This window comes from Lucilia cuprina, chromosome 4 (genome assembly GCF_022045245.1).
Source record: "Lucilia cuprina isolate Lc7/37 chromosome 4, ASM2204524v1, whole genome shotgun sequence".
NCBI classification, from domain to species: domain Eukaryota; kingdom Metazoa; phylum Arthropoda; class Insecta; order Diptera; family Calliphoridae; genus Lucilia; species Lucilia cuprina.
The window spans coordinates 73823001-73848963 of record NC_060952.1 but is presented as its reverse complement, the minus strand read 5'-3'; the positions used below and the strand labels follow the sequence as shown (position 1 = coordinate 73848963).

The 25963-nt window shown below is 30.1% G+C and overlaps 3 protein-coding genes across 3 annotated transcripts; all 3 read right to left on the bottom strand.

Annotated features, from left to right (window-relative positions):
- Positions 1–6: 6 nt before the first annotated feature.
- Positions 7–2494, bottom strand: LOC111682435 (fibrinogen C domain-containing protein 1-like). Its single transcript, XM_023444393.2, has 6 exons — positions 2443–2494; positions 1501–1598; positions 1392–1432; positions 1275–1320; positions 683–1219; positions 7–621 (listed from the first exon to the last, which is right to left on the bottom strand). The coding sequence occupies exons 2-6, from the start codon at positions 1518–1520 to the stop codon at positions 501–503; spliced, it is 765 nt and encodes a 254-aa protein (XP_023300161.2). The 5' UTR covers positions 1521–1598; positions 2443–2494; the 3' UTR covers positions 7–500.
- Positions 2495–4149: 1655 nt separating this feature from the next.
- On the bottom strand, positions 4150–5562 carry LOC111682447 (fibrinogen C domain-containing protein 1-like). Its single transcript, XM_023444405.2, has 6 exons — positions 5422–5562; positions 5235–5332; positions 5130–5170; positions 5014–5059; positions 4419–4955; positions 4150–4352 (listed from the first exon to the last, which is right to left on the bottom strand). The coding sequence occupies exons 1-6, from the start codon at positions 5500–5502 to the stop codon at positions 4232–4234; spliced, it is 924 nt and encodes a 307-aa protein (XP_023300173.2). The 5' UTR covers positions 5503–5562; the 3' UTR covers positions 4150–4231.
- A 5169-nt stretch (positions 5563–10731) lies between these two features.
- On the bottom strand, positions 10732–13070 carry LOC111682441 (fibrinogen C domain-containing protein 1-A-like). Its single transcript, XM_023444400.2, has 6 exons — positions 12914–13070; positions 12734–12831; positions 12410–12450; positions 12282–12327; positions 11013–11552; positions 10732–10927 (listed from the first exon to the last, which is right to left on the bottom strand). Exons 1-6 carry the CDS (start codon positions 12998–13000, stop codon positions 10801–10803), a joined length of 939 nt encoding a protein of 312 aa, XP_023300168.2. The 5' UTR covers positions 13001–13070; the 3' UTR covers positions 10732–10800.
- Positions 13071–25963: the final 12893 nt, after the last annotated feature.

Genomic DNA, 25963 nt, shown 5'->3' with positions numbered 1-25963 from the left:
AACAGCTTTATAAAATATTTTTTAAATATATTCGCAATAATTTGCTTGATTATATTTACACCATTTACAATAACGAAAGAAATTGGCGAATACTATCAATTGCTTAAAGATTAAGTATATTCTAAATGGCTACAAGGTTTTTTTTATTAAATAAAGAATTTTAGATTATGATTTCGATAAGCCAGTAAAAAATTTTTAGTGGTGAATTTTTTGTGTATGGAAATGGTGTTATTTTTGATTGCCAATTATGTTTTTACAAACATATATTGATAAAAACGATTTTTTTTAAATACATATGTATGAGCAGATCTTTTATGGGAATCCCACAAATTTCTTATCAATTATAAATTGAGAAATTTAAAAATTAATAAAAAGCTATATTCCAGACTATAGACGAAACAATAGACTAAACTATAAACAAGAGTATAGACTAGACTATATACTAGGCTTTAGACTATACTATAGACTATAGTATATTTGTAATTTTTTTATTTTATAAACTAAAATCTACGACGACGTATCATCATTTGATCAAACTTCAGAGAAGCGGTAAATGTTGTGAAAGTTTTCCAATTGATACCCTTGCCAAATTCATTGTCACCATAATGTCCATTCAAATTACTAAAAAAAAATAATCGATTACTTAATAATATATACAAATTTTATAAACATATGTACATACCTCCAATGACAAGCATTATACCACCAGGCTCCAATATATGTTACTGCACAATTTTCTTTAGAATTATCGTTATCACGATCCTTTGTTGTAAATTTAAAACCGACCGATTGTTGTAGGGAATCTCCGGCGGTGCCAGAATATTTTCCCAATTTCTTTAATTTATACATTTCCGAAGCATTTGCAATAGCAAAGGCATCATATTTGGCATAAGCTGTCTTCTGATTTACATCCTCCATGAGCACCATCAACTCTTGGGGACCATTGTTATTAGTTAAAGCATATAACTTTTCTAAACCGATAAAAAATTCTCCGTCTATATCACCAAAACCCTTTTCATAGTCATTCCAATCACGATAGAAATTAACGGAACCATCTTGACGTCTTTGTATAACAATCCAATCACCATCTTCAGTTTTCGCATCACACTCAACGTAAAATGGCGGTTCAGTATAGGGTGGAAGTTGTATTTTATAAAAACCACTGCGATGAGTACAAGCCGTGGCCTCAGCACAATCTTTGGGTAGGGAATCACTTTGGCTGAGAGTAATAAAATTTATTTTCTCGATTATTTTCTCATTCTTAATTAACTTACCATTTTTTGGGTAAAGTATCAACGCGTATATCAAATATTGGCAAATCTGTTAGAAATCGTAGTTTATAAAATTAATAATAAGGTGGAAATACTAGTAAAATTCGGAATACTTGTTACCTTTATTTTTGGCTTCGTTGAGTTCTTGTTTATCTTGAATACTGAAATTGCAATTATTATTTTTTTTTAATTAGTTTTTTTCTTAATATTTATTACTTTTCATACTCACTGTACTTTAATTTCATGCATTGTTGTCTTTATTTCATTAAAATCCTTAAGTAGTTTCAGAAGGGCCTGTTCTCCACCCTCAACAACAATTTTATTATACTAAGATAAATATAAAAAAGAACTTTAATTGGGAATGAATCATTGAATTATATCTCAACGTCGAAGAGAACCACAGAACCCCCAAGTTATATATAAATCCACAGATTGATTCAGAGACTAATCATGGAATTAGTCTCATGATTATTTATCCAAGTCAGTCCATCAACTTGTCTATATTCTAATCTATAGATTAGTTCTTAGTCTGATCATATACTAGTGAATAGACTTTTTTATAGGCTAGTCAATAGGCAAGTCCGTATACTAGTCAAAAGGCTATTACATAAAGCAATCTTTAGATAAAATAGTTAATATGAAAGTCCATAATTTTGGCCATAAATTAGTTCATAGACTAATAAACAGACTTTGTCCGTAGTCTAGCTTAAGCCAAGAACTTTCACTATTCTTTAGTCTAGTACAGACTAGTCCATTAACAGCCTCATAGACCACAAATTATGAAATAGACTTGTCCATTGCTAAATCAATTGTCTGAACGGTGGACAAAGGTGTATTCTAGTCTTTGGACTATTATACAGACTAATCAATAACATAATTACTATAATAGCACATTAACTGGTTCATAGGTTAGACAATAGACCTAAAATATGACTGATCATTGCACACAATTGTTATTTTCCAATAGGTTAATGATTACTCATGGCTGCTTCTTATGGAAACTAAGAACCAATCCGTATACATTTTAACTTTTACCAACTTATTAATAAGTGGAATATTTTAAAAAAATTTCTTAATGCAAAGCAACACAATCTAGTGCTGCAAGGCTCTAAAATAGTCCTTCAAAATTATCTGCCAGGAATGATTAACAATTTAAATTCTATTTAATTACCTCATTATTTTCAAATGTGAATATTTCATAAATTAAATTTATAAGTATAAAAATTTTATAAAATGATTTTAAATTTAACATTTTTAATTAAAATTATTTCAGTTGAACAGCAAAATTAATACTAAACTCTCCTTATTAATGTTCTAAATATTAAATTTGAAAAAATATTTCCGTAAGAAAAATTGAGCTACTTCAACTAAGATTGTTATTTACAACTACATATTTATTTAATAAGTTGCACAACATTTGGATAAAGAAAGTACGATCACAACAACATTCTACCGTTTATCTTAATTGTTTTTTTGGTTTCAAGTGTATATAAAAAGTCGACCATTATTTACACTTCATACTTTGGGACTTTTTTAATTTTAATTTGATAAGAATTCGAAACAAAACGATATAAATACATTTCATTATATTAAAGTACCATTTTACAAGTATTTCTTCCTTTCATACTTAGAAAACGTTTATGATTAAAAAACCTAAATAAAGAGGTTTTAAGTGTAATTACACCCTGCAATACTATGTGGTTTTGATGAACATTAGCTCACCTTTAATTGTACCAATCAGATCCATTAACTAACTAATTAACGAACTAACTAACTAACCAACTAACACCAATTTACTATATTTTTCACATTTAAATCTTTATTCTTTTCTAAAAAAAAGAATTTGCGCGGAAGAACCACGTTAACTGGTGGCACCACAGCTGTGAAAGGCACCAACTTCATTGACTTTTAGCAGACTACAGATTGTGCATTCTGAGAAGAAACCTCACCCTTGATGAGAAATTTGAAGAATCTACCTTTGTCATCTTAGACAGAAAGACGAGAGACTTCAAAATTCCGTGCCGCATTACCAATATCTCGTTGAGGGGCGCTTAGCTTCTCCTCCACGCCTACTTGCCTAACGATCTGTGGAGGCCTTTTTCCAAGAGTCCCCTTTGAAACCCATTTTCCTCTTCAGTAGGGGATTTTATCTTGTCAGTCAGACTGCTAACAAACTCGTCGTCAGACAGAGATAAATTCCCCAACATTTGTGTGGCACCGGTTTCACCAGAAGAAGGTTTCACATGACACCTTCAGAAAGCACTCCACGCCTAAATTAGTCAATACTTGACCCTCATATTCAACAATTCTGGCATGGAGGTCAGTAAGGGTAACGTCATCGTCCTACCATGTACTGTCCAACCTAACAGGTCAACCACACCTTCCGTCGTGTCCGTACTCTCATCCTTGTTTGTTTTATTATTTTGGTTCCCTATTTTCGATCCCAAAATAAAGCATGTACAGACGGACGATCCACTCAGTGACGTTGTACGTGGACTAGACAACTTAACGACAACAGCGCTTTGACTGATGGGATCGTCTAATGAATCCACCACACATTAAGAGAAAATACGGATGGAAAACATAACTGTCAAATCGCTCTGTTCACTTTTTGATATGATTACAAAAGACAAGCAAATCGCATCAGTTTAGTGATGTATTTTTAAGTAAAAACAACTGTTTTCATCATACTTTAGATATTGTTTTATACCAATCGTATAAACACAATTTTTACTCCTCTTTTGTCCATTTCATTTTACTTTTACAATAGACTTTACGTACGAAAAGTATGATCGTGAGAAGGTCCCTTAAGAGGTGAAGGGTATCTAAGAATCGACCAATCCGAATATAGGTTTTTCAATTGAATAAAAAAAATAAATAATGTTATGACAGTTCAGAGAACTTAAATCAAAAGTTCATTTATTTTGAATCTTAAATAATGAAAATTCGACATAAGAAAACTAAAACCTACGACGACGTATCATCATCCGGGCATATTTTAGAGAAGCGGTGTATGTACTAAATGTTTTCCAATTTATACCTTTGCCAAATTCATTGTTACCATACTGACCATTAAGATTGCTAAAGTAAAAAAATACAAATCAATCAGAAGTATATTCAATTAAGTTTTTCCAAAAATAAACTCACCTCAAATGACAGGATTTATACCACCAAGCACCGACAAACATAACGGCACAATTTTCGCCATGGCGATCGTTGTCACGATCCTTTGTAGTAAATTTGCAACCTACTGAATCTTGCAAGGAATCACCAGCAGTACCAGAATATCTTCCCAATTTCTTTAGTTTATACATATCCGTTTCGTTGGCTATAGCAAAGGCATCATATTTGGCAAATGCTGTCTTTTGATTTACATCTTCCATTTCGATTAACAGCTCCTGGGGACCATTGTTGTTGGTAAGAGCATATAGTTTATGTAAACCGATGAAGAATTCTCCATCTATATCACCGAAACCCAGTTGATATTCATCCCAATTGCGATAGAATTCAACAGAACCATCTTGACGTCTTTGTATAACAATCCAATCACCACCATCAGTTTTAGCATCACATTCAACATAAAACGCTGGCTCTGTGTAGGGAGGAATTTGTATTTTATAGAAACCACTACGATGTGTACAAGCAGTGGCCTCAGCGCAATCTTTGGGCAGAGAATCGCGTTGGCTGAGAATGTGTTTTTATATATAATTATGTTTTGAATATAATGTCTTCAACTTCTTACCACTTTTGGGGTAAACTATCAACTCGTATATCAAACATTGGTAGATCTAGTTAAAATAAGGAATATGGTTTTATTAAAAATTTGCTATACTTGAAATTTTTATAATTAGTACATACCTCTATTGTTGGTTTCGTTAGTTTCTTGATAATCTTCAAATCTAAAAAAAAGTAGTATTATCGACTATTAGAATTTCGATTTTTTGTTTGATTCTCTCTACTTACTTTGCCTTTAATTCTTGCATTGTTGTTTTTATTTCAGTAAAATCGCTAAACAATTTCCGAAGAGCCTGTTCGCCTCCTTCAATAACAAGTTTGTTGCACTGAAACGGCATGAAGTAAATTTTTTTGTAATATATTTTTATTAACATTTTGTGATCAAATTAATTATTTATTTATTAAATAATATTACCTCATTATTTTCCAATGATAATATTTCAAATATAAAACTTATTAAGACAAGACATATGCAAAATGATTTAAAATAAACCATCTCAATTTTATGATCTGTTTAGTTGAGTCGCACGTTTAATACTAAATACTCATCAAAGACATTTTACTGATAATATTTAAATACAACAAAATATTGTAGTATGAATATACAATTACGATTATCTCCTACACTATATGAGCTCCGAAAGAATGAAATTATTTCCAACTTAAGCTGGCTTTACACGATCACACAAGTAATATGATCTGTCAAAATTTTCTGTAGAAGAGTACGGATACGATCTAAACGCAATATGTAATGAAACCATGGATGGAAAATTTGACAGTCGCTCTCTTCATTTTTTTAAATGATTCAAAAAACATTCCGGTCTCATTAGATCAGACGTATAAAAAAGTGAAACAGCTGTTTCCATCTGACTTTTTAATTGTTTTACACTAATCGTGAAAACACAAAAAATATAAATCATACGGCTTTTATTCTCTTTTTTGTTATACGGATGGAATTTCATTTTACTTTTTCATTAGACTTATCGTATGTAAAGTGTGATCGTCAGAAGGGCCCTTTATCAATATTTTGATGTTCTATATTATTTGTTTTCATCTAAATTATTATATTATATGTGTAGATCCAGATTTGATAATTTAGGGTATAACAAAGTCGATATAGTTCCGTATGTTTTTTATACCCTCCGCCACTGTTAGTGCTAATAGAGGGTATATATAACTTTGTCATTCCGTGCGTAACAGCAAGAAATATATTCTGAATCCTTATTAAATTCTGAGTCGATTTAACTATGTTCATCCGCCCGTCCGTCTGTCTGCATAAAACATGCACATTTAAAAACTAAGCTAAGTAAATAAATAAAATTCTGCCAAAAGATTCACTATTTTCCTAGGCAGTTTGGTATTGAAAATGAGCAAAATCGGTTCACATCGGTAGAAAATGTGAATCAAAATTTAAAATTACTTCAAAAAAATTTACGATTTTTTACACCTTTTAATGTAATTTTAACAAAAACACACTTTTGTTTCTCTATCAAAGCTTGATACCGGTTGAAAATTGGCGAAACTGGTTCACAATTTCATATACCTCCCATGCAAATGTATATTTTCCCGGATAATGTGTTTATTGTTAATAACTTCAGTTAGAATATCGATATCTTCACAAAATTTTACAAATTAAAGTTTTATATCAATAGAATTCATACAAAAGAAAAACTTTCAAGATCTCTCCATATTTAGTTATAACTCCCATACAAGGTCCCCTCCCGGAGTGTTTAAGTGACACTCATAACTCACTAAATTTTCAAGATATCGATACAAGTTTTAGCACATGTATTGATTTTGTAAACGAAAGTTTCAAAGCCGTGTTGCACGGTTGTCAGATCTTACAACGTTGTCAGTAAAATGTTCAGAAAATGTCTAATAATTGTCTGAATTTACAAATTTTCTTTTGCAACGTTGTCAGAAATAGTATTACTTAAAATATAGCAAGACAAAATGCGTAAGTTGACAGTATTATTAGACATTTTCTGCACATTTTACTGACAATGTTGATGTAACAATCGTGTATACATAGCATTAGTGTAAAAAGCTTTTCCGATCGGTCCACAATTGATCAAAGGTCACATACAATGTCCCCTCCCAAAAATCACATAAACGCTCATAACTCATTACCCAATTCAGATATTTATACGATATCTGGCACAGATATTACTTTTGTATACAGAAATGTTACCGTTAAAGTTTTCATCCGATCGGTCCACAATTGGTTATAGCTCCCATACTAGGTCTGCTCCCGAAAATCACTTAAACGCATATTACTTATATTTATACAAAATACAGAAATGTTACCGTAAAAGTTTTCTTCGATCGGTCCACAATTGGTCATAGCTCCTATACAAGGTCCCCACAAAAAATCACTAAAAGGCACATGACTTAAGATATTTATACAAAATTAGATGAAAATATTTCTTCTTTGCATGTTAGTTAGTTAGTTAGTTAGTTAGTTTGAAAGGAGGATGTATACACATCAAATCCGAAGAAATACACCTAGGCCTCTATCGGGCCTGTTGTGCGCTCCTTAACCAGTGCCACGGGTGGGAATCGAACCCACCACCTCCGGTCTACCAGACTAGAACACTAACCACTAACCTACCGGAGGCCATAGAAATGTAACTGTGGATATTTTCTTGTCGTCCATAATTGGTCATAGTTCCCGTACAAGGTTCTATTCAGAAATGCACTTAAACGGATATAACTCATATACAAATAATGATATCCATACACAATTTAGTACAAATATTACTTTTATATACAGAAAAGGTAATGTAAATTTGTTTAACGATCATCTATTGTTGTTCTTAAATCAACAAAGATCGTTTTGACACACATATTTTATCATATTTTAGGGCGCTATTAAAATATGAAAGAAAATTGTGTTTTTAATTTTCTATAAATTTTGCATTTGTAACAGATTTAAGTTATTAAAATGTTGGAGTTTTTCTATTCAAAAACATGAGAAAACTTATTTTACAAATATTTGATCAATTACTAAACTGTTAATAGGAGCTGGTGGAGGGTATTTAAGATTTGGCACAGCCGAATATAGCACTTTCACTTGTTTAGTGTTGTTTTGGGATTTTTTTTATTTCTTTTAAATAATAAGAAATTTATGTATATAAAATATACAAATGATTATAAGATTTAATTATAATAAAATCTAATTGATTTGTAAAGTACCGTATATACAATATCCCAACAAAAACTTTCATTACTATGTAAATGGTTAAAATTCTAAAATATACTTAGACAATAACATGGTGATGTCATTGGAGGCAAGTACTTAACACGAGCATTTAAAATGCATTAGAGCAAATAAGGGCCTTATGTTCGGCTGTTCTAAATCTTATTTTTTTTTTATTTTTTATTTATTTATTTATTCATGTAATAAATCGTAAGCCAATAAAGGCCAAATTGATTTAAGTATAGTGTTTGACAGTTTTTATATTATTAATATAACTTAAATAATGTGTTATGTTAATATAAGTATATATAGTATACATACATGTATTAATATAATATAATACATATTTTATTATCCCTATCACGAATATGGGTCATATAATTCAGGAAAGTGATAACCAAAACTATTGTAAACAAATCGGTTTAGACATTAACTAATAATAAGATAATTTTTTTAAATTGTTCCACAGAATAAGAAAAATTTCTTTTGTCATATGGTAATATTGAATTCCATAATCTGGTTACACGTACCACAAATGATCTCTGCATAAATATTGTATGAAATGTAGGGCATAATAAACTGTGAGTCCTGGTTGACTGTGAAAAAACAAATCTTGATACAAGATAAGATGGTGAAGAAGTTTTGTATATTTTATAAAACATCAATAACAATTTAATATTGACAAAATCTCTAAAACTGCATCCTAAAAATTCATATACATATGCTGAAACATGGTCTCGAACTCGCAAACCATATATATATCTTATAATCCTATAAAAACATCTTTCAACCCTTAAAAAATTAGTTGTAGATATTCCGCTATAAACTTCTATTCCATATAAGATTAGAGGCATTAATAAGCCATGTGCCATTTTTTTCCTGATATCAATAGGTAGGTGACAGGGAATACTATAAAGTCTACGTAATGTAATAAGAACTTTATGAATAGTAGCATTTATGTGCTGACTAAAAGACAACTCCTTGTCAATATAAAATCCTAGAGCCTTTAAATATGAAACAAATTGAAGATGTATGTCCCTAAGTATCACATTAGATCCCTGCATATAATTAAAGTTAACCGCTTTTGATTTCGCAATATTCAATGCAATAAAATTAGTATTACACCATCTTCGAATATTTTCTAAATCATAATTAACAATTCTGCTTAATTCATCCTCATTTTTCGCAACACCCACCAACTGCAAATCATCAGCATATATATATCCCTTTAATGCGCTTACTGACGAGATGATGTTATTTACATAAATTAAAAATAGCAATGGGCCCAAAATAGTACCTTGGGGTACACCTCTTGAAATACATTTAGTTGATGACCGATTTAGACCTACTTGTACAAATTGTATTCTTTGCATTATAAAGGTTTCAATTAATCGACAAGCCATTTTCGTAAATTTGAACTCATTAAATAATTTATTCAGAAGCACTTCATGTGATATCGACTCGAATGCCCTACTAAAATCTAAACTGATCAAAACAACCAAATTATGTTTATCTAATTCCTTTCTTATTTCTTGTAAAATATCAAGAATGTGAGTAGTCGTCTTATATACCCTTCACCTTTATAGGTTATTACTCCCTCCATCTATCTCTACATGCTTAATTTTATGTTTCTAGATTCAATTTTATAGAAAATTAAAAAAGAACCTTTCAAAAAACGAGAAACTTTTAATATGTTCCCCATTTATTGGTCCTCAACTAATCCGGGATTTACGTATTTAATTTCATATGTCTAGGTTAATTTTTATACAACATTTAAAAAATACCTTTAAAAGAACAAAAAAGTACCTAAAAATCTATAATTTGCATAATTACGTAATTTTATGCTTCTATGTTCAGTATTATAGAAAATTCAAAAAGTACCTTTTAAAAAAACGAAAAAGTACCAAAAAGTTCCCTTTTATATGTTCTCACCGAATACCGACTCTACATATTCAATTTAATGTTTTTAGGTTAAATATTATAGAAAATTCAAAAAGTATTTTTTAAAAACGAAAAAGTATCAAATGTCCCATTACATAGATTCTAACTTACTCTGAACTCTACATGCTGAATTTTATATTTCAAGGTTCAATATTGTAGAAAATTCAATGAGTACCTTTTTAAGAACAAAAGAGTACCAAAAATTTATCTAGTAAATTCATTACGTTTGTCTCAAAATGCACTAAAAATCTAAATTTTTTATGAAATTTTCAGAAGTTGTCTTGAATTTTTGCTTATATCTTCCTTATTTATAAACCGATTTTGCTGATTTTATATAGTGTTCTTCCCGAATGTGTGTCTTATTGAATTATACAGAAAACAGATGATGCATTTATGTGGATCTCTTTAAAACACAGACACCCTCTGTCAGGTTATTACCTTGATGAAAGACCCCAACTTGGTGTGATTGCAATCCTTGGTCTAACTGAATTTGGTTTAAACCTAAATTTGCGGGAAGGTGTGCTTGGTTTAAAGACTGATACACGGTTTTCACGTTAAACACTTTGAAATTAAACACTTTGAATATAAGACTATTCTCATAAATATATATCATTTTATTAAAACATAAATTAGGTATAAACAATTACAAATATTTTATGAGGAAGTTCTACGTCGACGTATCATCATTTTAGTATACTTTAGCGATGCATTATGACCGCGATAAGACTTCCAATTGATACCTTTGCCATAAGTATTATCGCCATATTTGCCATTAAGATTACTATGATATTAAAATATGTAAATTAATGTACATTATATTATGTATATAGTTCCAAACAAATAGTTAACCACGTCAAACAACTCACCTACTATGACATGCCGTATACCACCATGCCCCCGTAAAATGCGCAGCACAATTTAAAGTAGCATGAGTATCATTATCACGATCTTTTGTTGTGAATTTCATACCCAAGTGACCTTTTAAGGAATCTCCTGCAGATCCTGTAAATTTTCCCAATTTCTTTAGTTTATACATCTCCGTATCATTTCCAATGGCGAATGTATCATATTTGGCATATGCAGCAGTAGAATTTGCATCTTCCATTATAATCAGTAACTCTTGTGGACCATTGTAGTTAGTGAGAGCGTAAAGTTTTTTCAAACCAATAAAAAATTCACCATCAACATCGCCGAAACCATTTTCGTATTCCTCCCAGTTGCGAAAGAAATCCACTGAGCCATCATGACGTCTTTGTATTAACAGCCAATCACCACCCTCGGTTTCGGCATCACATTCTACATAAAATGGTTCGAAACTGTACTTATCGATTTGGATTTTGTAGATTCCACTACGCTGCGTGCAAGCTGTGGCCGAGCCACAATCTTTAGGTAAAATTTCCTTGACACTTTGTGGGGAAAAAGTAAACATTTGTAAATATTTTATTGAGAGGCTAGTGTTCTAGTCTGTTCAAAAGGAGGTCATGGTTTTCATATTAATCACTGACGGAGGAGCGCCAGATGGAGGTCTAGTTGAATTTCGGCTAGTTTAATGTAACATACATCATCTTTCCAGCTTAACGAATGAACGATAGAACTAACTACCTAATTAACTAACTAACAAACTAACTAACAAACTAACTAACTAACTAACTAACTAACTAACTAACTAACTAACTAACTAACTAACTAACTAACTAACTAACTAACTAACTAACTAACTAACTAACTAACTAACTACCTAACTAGCTAACTAACTAATTAACTAACTAACTAACTAACTAACTAACTAACTAACTAACTACCTAACTACCTAACTAACTAACTAACTAACTAACTAACTAACTAACTAACTAACGAACTAACTAACTAACTAACTAACTAACTAACTAACTAACTAACTAATTAACTAACTAACTAACTAACTAACTAACTAACTAACTAACTATCTAACTAAGTAACTTACTAACTAACTAACTAATTAAATACATTCTTAACTAACTCACTAACCAACTTTGTGGATCAACGTATTCAAAAAGACATCTACTGTCCAAGTTTCCTGATTCTGTATATATGATATATATATGATATATATGTATACATATTAATAGATTAGATTAAGTAGTATATATTCTTACCATTTTTGTGGTAAACTATCGTAACGTAAATCCAATTGTGGTAGTGCTAAATGAAGTAAAGAAGCATATTTGAAATAAAATTATGAAAATTAAATGTTTTATATTGTTTAAAATATTCTGTGACTCACCTTTTGTTTTGGTATCAATATCTCCCCGACATTCCTGAATACTGAAAATAAAAAATTAATTTCTTAAATAATTAAAAAACTTTTAAAGTTTTTTAGGACTACCTATGTTCTTGGGATCATAAGTATATGTTTAAAAGTGACTGATAAAATGACTAACTAATCCTACCCAATTATAAATCTTATGAGCTTTTATGTCGATTTAACCGCGTCCGTTTACTATATGTCTGTGCATTAAGAACGGTAATTCTCTGTGTATTATATTTTTTCCCAATAGGACTTCAGTTAACAAAATCTTTTTAATTTTCGGTATTATCAAAATTTTACCTTGACTTTAATTCGTTTATTGTTGTTTTCATTTCGCTAAAGTCAGCGAATATTCTTTGAAGAGCATGTGATCCTCCTTCTATAATAATTTTATTGCACTGTAAAAAATGTAAACATTTGTTATATTACAAAAAAATAACTTAAAAAATACAATTTATTTTTTTCACTCAAAAACCACACCTCTTCAAGATCAGCTGAAGTCTTGCCAATTGTTATCACTATTATACACAATAAATATAAACATTTTTTATAATTGTGCATAAACATATTGGCAGATTATTGAAACTATCCAAACACTTTGAATTTAAGATTAAATCTGAGTCGTAAGTGAAAAATATTTTGTATTTAAAACCACAATTATGTATTTATACACCATTTCCTAATTGCAATTAAAACAAACTATAAATATATAAAATTAAAATTCGTGTGCTGATGGCAATGTACTTGTTGTAGATTTTTTTAAAGAAAACAAAAATTTTCAAGTTCATTTGCAAACGGTGTAATTTAAAAATTCTTAACACACTTATTACTAATTTGATAACACAACAGATCATTAATTATGTACAAAAACATACACACATATGTACATATTAATGTGTATATTTCATTTGTATTGAAATAAAAAGTAAATACATTTATTGATGACTTAAAAGAACACTTTGTAAATCCCCTAAAAAGAAAAAAAAAGACATAGAGGTGATGAAAAAAACATTAACTATACACAAAGGATTCTACATGATGTATACACCCAGTGGGTATTACCGATCTTCAAATCATTGCCGAAAGACAAAGCCTCCTTATAAAAAAAAACTTTGATATATAAAAACTTATTCATCGGCTTATATCGTTTTATACCAATCGTATAAACACTAAAAATATAAATCATACGACTTTTATTCTCTTTATTGTTATACGGATGGAATTTCGTCTAAAGGGCTCTTAACTGTTATGCTCATTATCGGTGGCTCGATCTTTTATCAATCAAGATACACAAATAATCATAGATATCACCTACGGGCAGCTTCAGTTATAACATATACGTAAGTAGAAGATATATAAGCACTTTAATGGATTTCGCGATCATCGATAGTGATCATTAGCTCATCATAAGTGAAATTAAAATCAAACTAAAACAAAACGATTCATAAAAGATTCAGGCACACACAGCGAAAACATCTCTAAATGTAACAACTCAAGGCTAAAGAAACTAGGAATTCTTAAACAGTAACGAACCATAAACTTTATCAATCAATGTAGGTATAATCGAGTCGCAGAGGAAACGTCAGACGAGATAGGAATCTGATTTACAATTGAGACAGAAGTGCCAACTACATTTTACACAAAAGCTGAAGTAAAACAAGAGAAATTGTGTTATGCGGATTAACATTCCATTTGATGAAATTCATTATAAAGGGATTTAACCTTTTCCTCACTCAACTTCATATTTCATATTAATTGTTTTTGTATTTTCAAAAATTTGTATGAAAATATTTTCAACGCCAGGTGAAAAATAAGGGGGATTGTTTTCTTTTAATAATGGTGTAACGTCAAAAATATTATTAAAATATTCGTTCGTTGTATTAAAAACCGTTGGCAGAGCGTATGACTGTTTTTTTATCATTCATTACGTATACGTACCCGCATATATAGATGCAATATAAATAACACTGATTGACTAATTTAAGAATAACCTTTATAATAGTCAAATGATTAATTTATTAACTAGCCTCTAGTCTAGCAAATAGACTAGGTCATAGAACATGGGCGTACGTTAGCCCATAATCTGGTATAAAGTACGTAAGTAAGCGTCATCGATAAGTAATCAGTGTAGCAATTTTAAAGTTGATGTCTGTCGAAATTATTTAATAAAATTTACACAAACAGCAAACTTACTTGAAACAAAACTTTGCACCTTCTTTATTTACATGTGTGCAAGATTTAAATACTGCATCTAAAATGTATTTAAACTTTGTATTGGTACGATGCCAGCCTTGCTTCAAATAATCGAAATGGGTTCTAAATAATTGGAAGAAAAAGCATATTTATTTTTTTTTATCAAAAACGAAGCATATTTAAAAGAGTTAGTTAGGCTTATATATTGTTCACTCATATTTTTGTTCATAAATTTTAAATTTATCTTCATAAGTTCGATCTTCAAAAGGTACTTTCTGAATTTTCTTAATACATATTGAATCTTAAAAAAAAAACTCAAAATATGTATTGAAATTTATAAAAAAATATTTTTTTTCCTTTTTATACCCTCCACCATCAGTGGTGGTATATAAGTTTGTCATTTCGTGTGTAACATCAAGAAATATTCATCTGACACCCAATAAAGTATATATATTCTGAATCCTTATGAAATTCTGAGTCGATATATATATGTCCGACTGTCTGTATGGTTAAAACACGCCTAAGTTAAAACTAAGCCAAACAACTAGACCAAATTCATTGGAAATACTCATTGTTGCCCTAAGCAGTTTGGTATTGAAAATCAGCAAAATCGGTTTACAACGTAAAAAGTTATGAGTACAAATTTCAGACTACCTTCAAAAAAAAAAAAAAAAAAAAAAAAAATAGCCTTTTTTCTATTTCTTAAGGAGATTTCTCAAAAACTACATAAGATAATTCGACGAATTTTTGCCACACACAATTTTTTTCGTTCAGGGATCAATTATGTTAAAAATAATAATAATTGATTCAAAATTTCTTATAGTTCCCATGCAAAGGTGTATATTTCCGGGTATGGATTATTCGGTAATAACTTCCTCAAATATAACGGCTACAACTCAAAACTGTGTATCTATAAATAAAATATGAACAGAAATCATAAAAAAAGTTGATTTGTTTCGGTCCACAATTGGTCATAGCTCACATATAAGATCATCTTCCTAAAATTACTTAAACGGGCATATTTCATTGATAAATAAATTTATCGAGAAAAACTTCAATACGAATTTTTTTCGGATCGGTCCACTATTGGCTACAGCTCCCATACAAAGCTCTCTTCCCAAATTCAAATTATTATGATAAAATCGGATGCATACAAAGCCCTCTTCCCAAATTCACTTAAACGCATATATTTCATTGAATAATTGACTTATTATGATAAAATCCGATGCAAAAATGTTTTATTTGCATATACATAAATCCCTTTACGAAAGTTTTTCCAGATAGGCCTCATTAAGGTCTACATCCAAAAATAACTTAAACGCATATATTTATAGCTCTTTATTATAACTCTGGCACTAATGTTGTTTTTAAATATGCAAATCATTCTCTTTAATTTAAACAATAGTTTTGTCTAAATATATAAAAGTTACATAGTTCTAAAGGTTTTAATAAAAAAGAAGCTTGCTGGTGGAGGATATTTAAGATTCGGCACAGCCGAATATAGTACTCTGCCTACACCGCTTTAGTGGGTACTTTAGTGTTTGTAACGCACAATATTATTGTCCTATACCCACCTTAAAGTATAACAATCAGCTCAGAATCATTTTCTGAGTCGATTTAGCTATGTCCGTCTGTCTGTCTGTCCGTCCATGTAAACCTCGTAATCAAACTACAGGCCGCAATTTTGAAAATAATTCAACGAAATTTGGTACTTGATATTCTATTGTCCTATGGATGAAGTCTATTGAAAATGGTTAATTATTTCATTATTTCAACTAGCCCCCATAATTCTGAACCCACGTATAGAGCTTGCAAACTTGTAATCAAACTACAGGTCGCAATTTTGAAAGTAATTCAATGAAATTTGGCACATGATCTTTTATGCTAGTGTAGATGAAGTCTATTGAAAACAGTTAACATCGGTCCACTATTTCACGTAGCCCCCATACTACTGAACCCGCCAAATAGGGCTTTAAAGTTCATTATTATGTTTAATATACTCATACAAAAAGCTGCAAAACTAAGTTCTATACTAGCTTTGATGATCCTAATGAACTTTATAATTATACGGGCTCATTTGACCCTAGCCCCTATAAAAAGCCCCCATCAAAATGTTACTTAAATATCCATAGTTTTATTAAAAAATAAATGGCTTAAGTATATCTGAGGCAAGGTGTTAAATGAAAACTAAATCACATTTTATTGCTATACAGGTGTAGGGTATTATCTGGTTGGCCTCGCCCGACTTTAACTTCTTACTTGTTTTTTTGGCGATGGTTGTAGGGACTTTTTGCTTTTTTATTTGAAATTTTTGTAATACTATACATACAAAATTATCTTTGTTTTAGAACATCATGCTAAGGGTTTTATTTATCTTACTTATGTTAATTTAAAATCTAAATTTTTCGGTAAACAAATGTTGTAAAAAACTTATCAATTACTTCTTTGATACACTTAGGGCCAATCTTTAGGTGAAGGTTTAGAAATTAAATTAAAATTAATCCGGGAAAGTTGTTTTTAAGTACTCAATTAGTTAATTTTGTTTGCTAGTTTATGCGCCCAATGGAGGTGGTTTAAACTTGCGCAAGAGATGCAAAAGTGTGAACAGCTGATGCAAAAAAAATAATAATAATACAATTTTTACTAAAATAAACATTAAAATGATTGATTTATCGATTAGTGTCAATTATAGGAACTTCACAATAAATTTTTTGTTTTTAATTTAAGTTTTCATTAATTTTCGTATTACATTTACAATTGTCTTTTTCTCTTTTATAAACCATGTATTGTTTTGATAACAAACAGTGACGTATTCTGTTGTTTTGTATGGCAACACTGCGAAGTTTAATCTTGTACTCAAACATATCAAAGGGAATTAACATCAGAATCAATTTATTTTCTAGATTATCTAATCTGTTTATTAATTGGCATTTGATTGCCAACTCAAAAACCCGCTCTTAACACTTTAACATTATTTTGTGGGAAATGTAAAACATTACGTATGATTGTTAAATATCTTCATTTATCTATTATTTATAACGTATACGTACCCGCATATATTGAAACAATTTAATATTCATAATCGAAATGAAAATTAAATATTAAAAAAAAAACAAGTTTGATTTACTCTGATTTCTCAATTCCATTTGTAGAATTAACTTAAACACACACACACTTATACAAATAATGCAATGTAATCATTATGACTGTGTAGCATCTTCAAATTTTCTTTTTTCTTAAAAATTCTATCTCCCTTTTTAAAAGAAGAGAAAGTGAGGATAGTTTTTCATTTAAAAGTACTGTAATGTAGGTTTATGTGAGTGTATGTTTGTATGTACGTGAGTTTATGTGAGATTTTTTTTTGCATACACAATCATGTTGTTTTTATTCACTCATTGTTTTTTGATTTACTTGACTGGATGGTATTCTTGTTGCTGCTGCTGCTGCTGCTGCTCTTACTGTTTCTTTTGTTGTTATTGTTAGTGCTGCTGTTGCTGCAGTTTTTATCTACTGACACACTGACACTGGCATTCATACACAGCTTTCATTCAACAAACACTGTTTATTATTCATTGTAAATGTATTCGCTTTAATGGGAGGTAAATGGTTGGTTGGGTAGTTGTATATATGCTGGTTGAAGTTGGAAAGATTTGATTATATATAGGTGGGGAGAAGGGTTTGTGTGTAGTAAATAATAATTGTTAATAACAAAAATTTTAAAATTGTACTTTTATAGAGTAAGTACTAAAGGGAACCAAAAGGAACATAAATTTGTATTTTCTAACAGATTTTAACAATAATTTTGAACTGAATAAATTCTTCTATTAATGATTTTATTTATTCCAAATATCATATAAATTTCCGAAATTCTTTTGATTTTGTTTTAAAAACAGATAAAAAAGAAAAACAACTATTTTTATCACCCGTCACTAGTTTCTAAGGTAACAATACACTTTTTCTAGTTCAACTATATTTCCGAATATGTACAATTGTGTGTTCTTAGGGAGTAAAGAACAATAGAGCATCACATGAATTTAGTGCACAATGTTGTTATTTTCTTGTTTGCATTTCAAATCTCTGGCACTTCATTCAAGGCCCGAGTGGTTTCTAAAGTAGCATTGCACATTTTTAGCATTTCTTTTGCGTACCGTACAAGTACAATACAAGTTTGTAAATAACGATGTAAATATGTAAAGTTTGTAGGTAGGTTTAAATATGTGATCAACCCCAGTAGTTCTACAAGGTTCCAATGTATGTCTTTTAGGTGTGTCAACACTTTTTTAGTTCCTAACAATTTCAAAAGCAGTAGCAGTGTAAAGTAAAATAGTATTATAATCGGAGTGAAGTCAGTTCATCTTACCACTTACTAATCATATATGGCAAGCTAAATCACTACTTCAAGACAGACACCCCGAACTTCTGGGATATAAGAGTGATAATGTGTAAGCTTGTTTAGTTCGCTAGAGCATTAGAAAAGCAACTCGTATTGACTTTAAAACTTCTAAACAGTTGAAGATGTTTACTAAGTAACACCTCTGAATAAACATCTAAGCAAATGCTAACAAATATACGCACATTCTTAACATTTACATACCTACGTTTTTAAAAGTGACTTCTAAGTGTTGCACCCTTGAAACCTGTTAAAACTGAAAATACGTTTTCAATTTAATGCCTTTGAACAAGGCAATTGAAATGTTTATTGTTCAACTTTAAATGGATTCACAGAAAAAATTATCGGTAGTTTATTTTCAATTAACATGTTTTAATTTTCTTTATTTTTTATTTAAACAAATTTTTATTTGTCTTAATTATCTCGTTTATTTGAAACTGTTTAAAACTTAAGTGTAAAATTTTGATTAAATTTTTAATTAATTCAATTAATTTTTTAATTGATTGAAAAACATTTTCTGGCCTTCTTTTCTATTTTAGATTTATTTTTAATATTTTATTTTGAATTTTTGTGCTAGCAATTTTTATAATTCTTAAATAGTCAATAAAATTGTAGGCATATAATATTTAAGTTTCTTGACAATTTATGAAAAACTTTATATGTTAAATTGTGACAATAAAGTGATAATTTTTGTAAATGCTGAACGCATTGTTAAAGGTCTAGTATTCCTTTAACGTTGTGTGTAATCGATTAATAATTTGATTGCTTTAATCACCTTCTTAATTGATTTTTAAAAAATTCTATATCAAACAGTTTAATTTATTTGATTAATAAATTAATAAAATATCAATTTCATATTTATTAAATATTTAACTTATACAATTAATGAATTAATCAATGTTAAATCTTGTTTCAATTATTGACATTAATTGTTCTGATTAATTCGTTATTTGGAAAAAAATATAAATTTTTATTTTTTTACAAATTTGGTAATTGATATCATCATTTTGGTTATAGGTGCAAAACTTGCTTGATACAATTATTTTGATAATTAAAACTGAATTTTAGTTTTTTCTGTGTTCTATGTATATGTTAATTTTTGATAAAATCGAATAATTTTGTTTAAATATTTTAAAACTCACTAAAAGAACTTAGGTTAGGTTGATAGGAGGATGTATATTACATCAAATCCGAAGAAATACACCTAAGCCACAATTGAGCCTGTTCCTTATCATAAGAAAAAAGGGAATGAATTAGTTTTCAGTGTTCAGAAACTCAGTTTGCTGAACGTATTTTCGGAATAACATCACTTCCAAGATACTTGGATCTAACTTCGACGAATGCCTGGCATTGGTAAAGAATGTGCTCCAGAGTTTCACTGTACTCTCCACATGCTCTACATACGTCTGAATTAGCATGTCCAATTTTGCATATATGCAATCCTGTGTGTCCACTCAGAAAACGTACTATCATACTAACTTTAGACATGCTCATTTTGAGGAGATTTTTTTGTCTTGCTCTCATCAGGGTCACCCCATAGGATTTTCGTGGTTCTACCTACTGTTTCATTATTCCAAGAGGTCTTTTGGTATTCTCCCATACATATTTTTAGTTCAGCTTTCGCGTTTGTCAGGTTAACTGCCTCGAGCTCCCTTCCCTTTAAAGCTATTACATACGCTCTTTCGTTGTTGACTACTCTCGAGTGGGCTGGTACCCATATGATGTGAACCTTACATCTAGGAGAGTATTCGGTTAAAGCTTTCTTACACTCTAATACGTTCTTTGATTAAGTTCTATTTAGTGATATCACCCTAATTGCCTTCTGGCTGTCGGTAAATATATTAAGCACTGTGGGCGCCATATTTATTCTAATCTACTTTACGCATTCCGTTATTGCTCATACTTGGAAGCTTGTCTTATGATTTGGTAAACGGTGTTATATTTCTGCTTTTGGATTTTCAATATAGAACCCCAGTAAAACTTTATCCTCCAATTTAGAGCAATACGTGCAACAACGGATTCCTAGTGGTATTTGCTTTAATATTCCGCTTGACCAAAACATTCTATCTGGGATCAGCGTTTCAAAGTTTCCGACATATTTTGTATCTGGAATACGATCAGTCACGTCCGATGATTGTGTATAACCTTCCAATGTGTCCAGTATACATTAATAACGTGTCCTATAACCGCTTTTGGCCAGTTCGTCTAAAGTAAAGAGCCGTTCGGCTCTTCTGGTTTGTGTTTCAATAAATCCCTACAGATTAATTGAAACACATTCCATCTAAAAAAGTATTTCTTTGAGAAATGACAGTCTATTGAGATTTCCTACGTTTGCTCATATTTTCCAGCCTTCTACCCGTGCCATCGATCATAGATTCCAGAGTTTTGGATATGAAATTTTTATTTCGCTACGCCATTTATGCTATTCTTAACAAGATTCTGTATCTTCCCTGTTACCCAAGTTTTGCTGGGAAGATCCCCTCTTGGAAATGTCTTGCCACAAATGGTTATTTAGTAAGGTCACGAATATTGATCAATTAGATTAATACTTTTTTCCAATTTTTATTTGTCTTGATGATGGAGACCTAAAAAAATGATTTTTCCCTTGAAATCATATTCTTAAACTTCCTCCTCAGTGCTACAGATAGCCGTCTTTTATTAATAGGCAGTTTAGATATGGTATCACTCAAATCTTACATCATTTACTCCAATTTATCATTTATGGAATTTGCAATGCTATTATCATCGGAGGATTCAGAATCGGACCGCCACAGCTAAGGTAGCTAAGACCCTTCTCCGAGTACATCCTTATCCATCACTCATCTGTTTTTGCCATTGACATGCCATACACATTGTCCAAGATACCTACCAGCGTAGTAGTCTTTAGCTCACGATTGTTGAAAGACTATGACACATGACTCGTGATCAAATCGAAACAGGCCCTATACCATAACATGCCTGAATTCTCCCGGTCATATACATTCTTGTTGCTATTAGCATTTTTCCAAACAATATGATGAACAATCTAATAAGTCGTAATGAAGTCTGAAATGGTCTAAAACTACCCTAATTTTAAATGATCTCTTTTCTAGTTAATTATTACTAATAGTAATAACCTTAACTAATTAGATGCTAGCTTGTAAGCATAGATTTAATAAAAATAATAACGTTTTCTGTTTTTGCTAAAGCTTTGGTTAATATTGGGACATCCCTTTTCTAAAATATCATCATCTTAAAAAGTACCCCATTATAACTCAAACTACTTTAGAAAAAGTTACAGCACAAAAAACTTACACGACCTTAATCCTTTTAACTTATCAACAGAAAAGAAATCCTTCATAACCATTATAATCTAAGAAAATCTAAAAACATTATATTTCCAAAGAAATACAAAATTATTCTTTCTATTCTAGAGAAACTTAAAAGAACTGAATGAAAAAAAACATTTCCCTTTTTTTCTTAATTACAAATTTAAAACTTAGAAAGCATATAGAGACCGACATATTACACACACATGCATGCAAGTGTTTCCTCTAAGGTGAAACTGTAAATAGACTTCTAACCGCAACAACAGCAGTAAAACTAGTAAAAACGACAAGAGCAAAAGTCATTCATAACTTTACCTTGAACATAAAGATTCCCAAAAGGCATAGACAAAATGACGGACGGACGTATAGACAGGCATTTTGTGTTAAAACTACTCAAGAACACAATCGAGGTTGACTTTGATGATTTATAATGGAAAATATGAATATTTATTATGTACAGATACATAGACACTTATTTACAAGCATACACATAAAAACTTTCATTTGTATGCATGTATGTATTTACATATATGTATGTATATATCTATGATATATCTCTACATGTATACATTAGTTTGTACATTTGTCTTGTGTAATGTGTAGGTGTAGAAATGTATGAGAATTTATTACACAAAAACAAAACTACATATATTAATAATGTTGCACTGCATTGCACGACTGTCAGACAGGTAACACTAGTTGCATAATGAGTGTAACTTTGTAAACTCTTTTTATATCGTACAGAGCTGTTAAATGCATAACAGGAACAGAGACGTATGTAGATGAAACTTTTGAAAGGTGGAAAAATAAATTTATATTTTTATAGGTTTTCTAATAAAACATCACTCTATTTACCTCCTAACCAATCCGTTCCTGTAAATTAAAAACTCGAGAGCGCATAATCCAAATTGTGGGATAAGAGAGAAATTATGTTGGAGTATAGATATAAGAGTTATTTTTTAATTTTGTTATAAACATGTAAAACATTTCGTAATAAATACACGAAAGATAATATTTATTAACTGTTTCGTATATGAAGTAATAATAATAAAAAATCTCGTAATAGACATTTATAAAACTACAACAAGAATAAAATGCAACATATGAATGATGAAGTGACATATTGTAGAAAGACATAGAATTATGTAGGAAATTATATTGCTCATTAAATACCCTACATTAATATATTTGATGATATTTTTGGTAAGAATAGGGGTCTTGTCCACAAAATGGTATTTATTAGGTTTCGCTTCAAAATTTTATGAAAAATTTTTTAAAATTTGTTTGTCATTTGCATAAAACTCAAAGCCAACATTGAAGGCGAATTAGAAATCGAAAATTTATTCTAACGATTCGAATGCTGCCGATGTGCCCATGGTAGTCATACGAAAGAAGTCCAACAATCATTAAACATTGAACGCGAAATAGAAATCGAAAATTGGGTCCAACGAATCGATCGCTGTCGACGATGTCTAGTTCCATTCATAAATTGAAATATATTGAATGGTTTGATTTTTATTTAAGCAAAAATTGTCAAGTCATTATTGGATAACCCGATATGGATAACCCGGGGGCATATGTATGTATCGAATTTTATTGAGTTACTTTCAAAACTGTATTAATGACTCTGAACCGGTTGGAATATTATTTTGTTTGTTATATGCATAAACACAAACGCATAATACCGTACAATACAGTTAGTGTTAATAAAAATATTTCTAATATAAAAATAATACTCTCTTGGTTTTCTAAGACCTTTAACCCTGCTCAGTTGCAAAGAGCAATTTTGCAACACTCAAAGTGATAAATTTAATTTGTAATTGTACAAGTTAAAAGTTCTTTTTCGTAACGCTAGTTCTATATAATTTGTATGCAAAATACAAAAACTTTTGACCGGGTCCCAAAGACAAAAACTATTTTACAACAATTACCAAAAAAACGTTTGGGTATTGAAAGTAAATGACATATTTACTTGGAGCGATATATGAATGTTTGCATTTTTCTTGTTAGTGGTATTATTATGTTGACCACGGCCATGGGAGTTTCAAAATATATTTTGTGGTGCCAGGAACCCTGAGTGTTTCGCTCTACAAGACTTTAATGGTGAACAGTTACAAAGTATAGAGAATGAAGTTATCCCGAGATACATTGAGTACCTTAGTGATTATTTATTTCAACATGGTCCTAGAGGAGAGATAATCATCAATTCAAAGAAGACGTAAACAGCTGTCGAAGAGTAGTACTTTTTACATTCTACATTCATCCCGTATCATATATACCTTAGACTAACACACTTCCAATGCTTAGTTCCACAGTCGCGTCTGTTGTATATCTGTTCGTATCTGTTGTTCACTAATTGGTGTATAAACCACAGCTACCACTAATCAGAACAACACAAAGTCCAAGACTATGTTTAGTGAGCTACCGGTTCCAGATTGTGTGGTTCTCTGTTTCGTTCAGATGTCAAATCATATCAATTAACAACCAAAGATACATTTGATCATCACAAGTACGTAGCACAGTGGTATAGGAAAAAAGAGGGAAATAATTCGGTAACTTCTAAACGGTTAATCCGATTTTAATGAAATTTGGTATGCACAAAGAGGGGGTGTTGTCGTGTTTAGGCTTTTTTAAAACGATCCTATTTCTTCATTTGATATAGAATCTCCTCATCGAGCTCTATAAAAAATGTCGTCGTAAAGTAAATGATCTCTTGTAGTTTAGGAGATATTCTCAAAAATTTTAAAATTTTTAACGTTAGTTTTTTGATAATAGCGGGTCGAAATATTCCCGATTTTCCCCTTTTTAATAAATTTTGAAAATATTCATGAATTTAAAGATTTACTTTATCTTTTAGATATGGACTACTGTGATACCGATTATTTTACAAAATTATATTAATTTATAAAAAAAATAAAGGCTATTTTTATATAAAATAAATACTTGTTAATTTTTTTAGGTATAAAGAATAAAAGATTAATCGCAAAAAGTGGCTTAAAAATTCATAAAAAATTTAGGTAGTAAAACATTCCTAACAAATGTATGGATGAAAATAATAGTACTAGGTAAATTCTCTAAAAGATGTTGAGTTTTCCCTAATTAATTTGTCACTTAAAAAACATTGGGTAGGCATATTATATATCAATGGAAAGGTAATTTTGTCTATTCTTCAAAACTGTATATAATTTTTGAAAATTAAAAAAATTCGCGGAATACTTAAAAAAAATTAAAAAATGGTTTTTTTCAGTTTTTGCGAAGATACAAATTTTTCAAATTGCAATAAAAATTTTATTTATGAATACTTTTTGACGAAACTTTACAGTTAGGTAGATTTTTTACTCAAAATCCAAAATTAAATAAAAATTTTAAAAGTTTTAAAAAATCCCAAAAACGGGAATTTTGGTTTTTTGCCTATTATATCGATACCAGGGGCGGGGTTATCGAAACAAAATGATTAAGAACATATTGGGTCATATAAAACAGGTCACTATAATTTGATATCGACTATGCGATTTGAGAATTTTTGCTCAAAATTGAATTTTCCATAAAAAATAGGGTTTTTTTTTTGGATGGACATTTGAATTTTCAAATGCGAATATCCCTTAAACTTTAAATGATAATTTACTGAACTCAAATGAA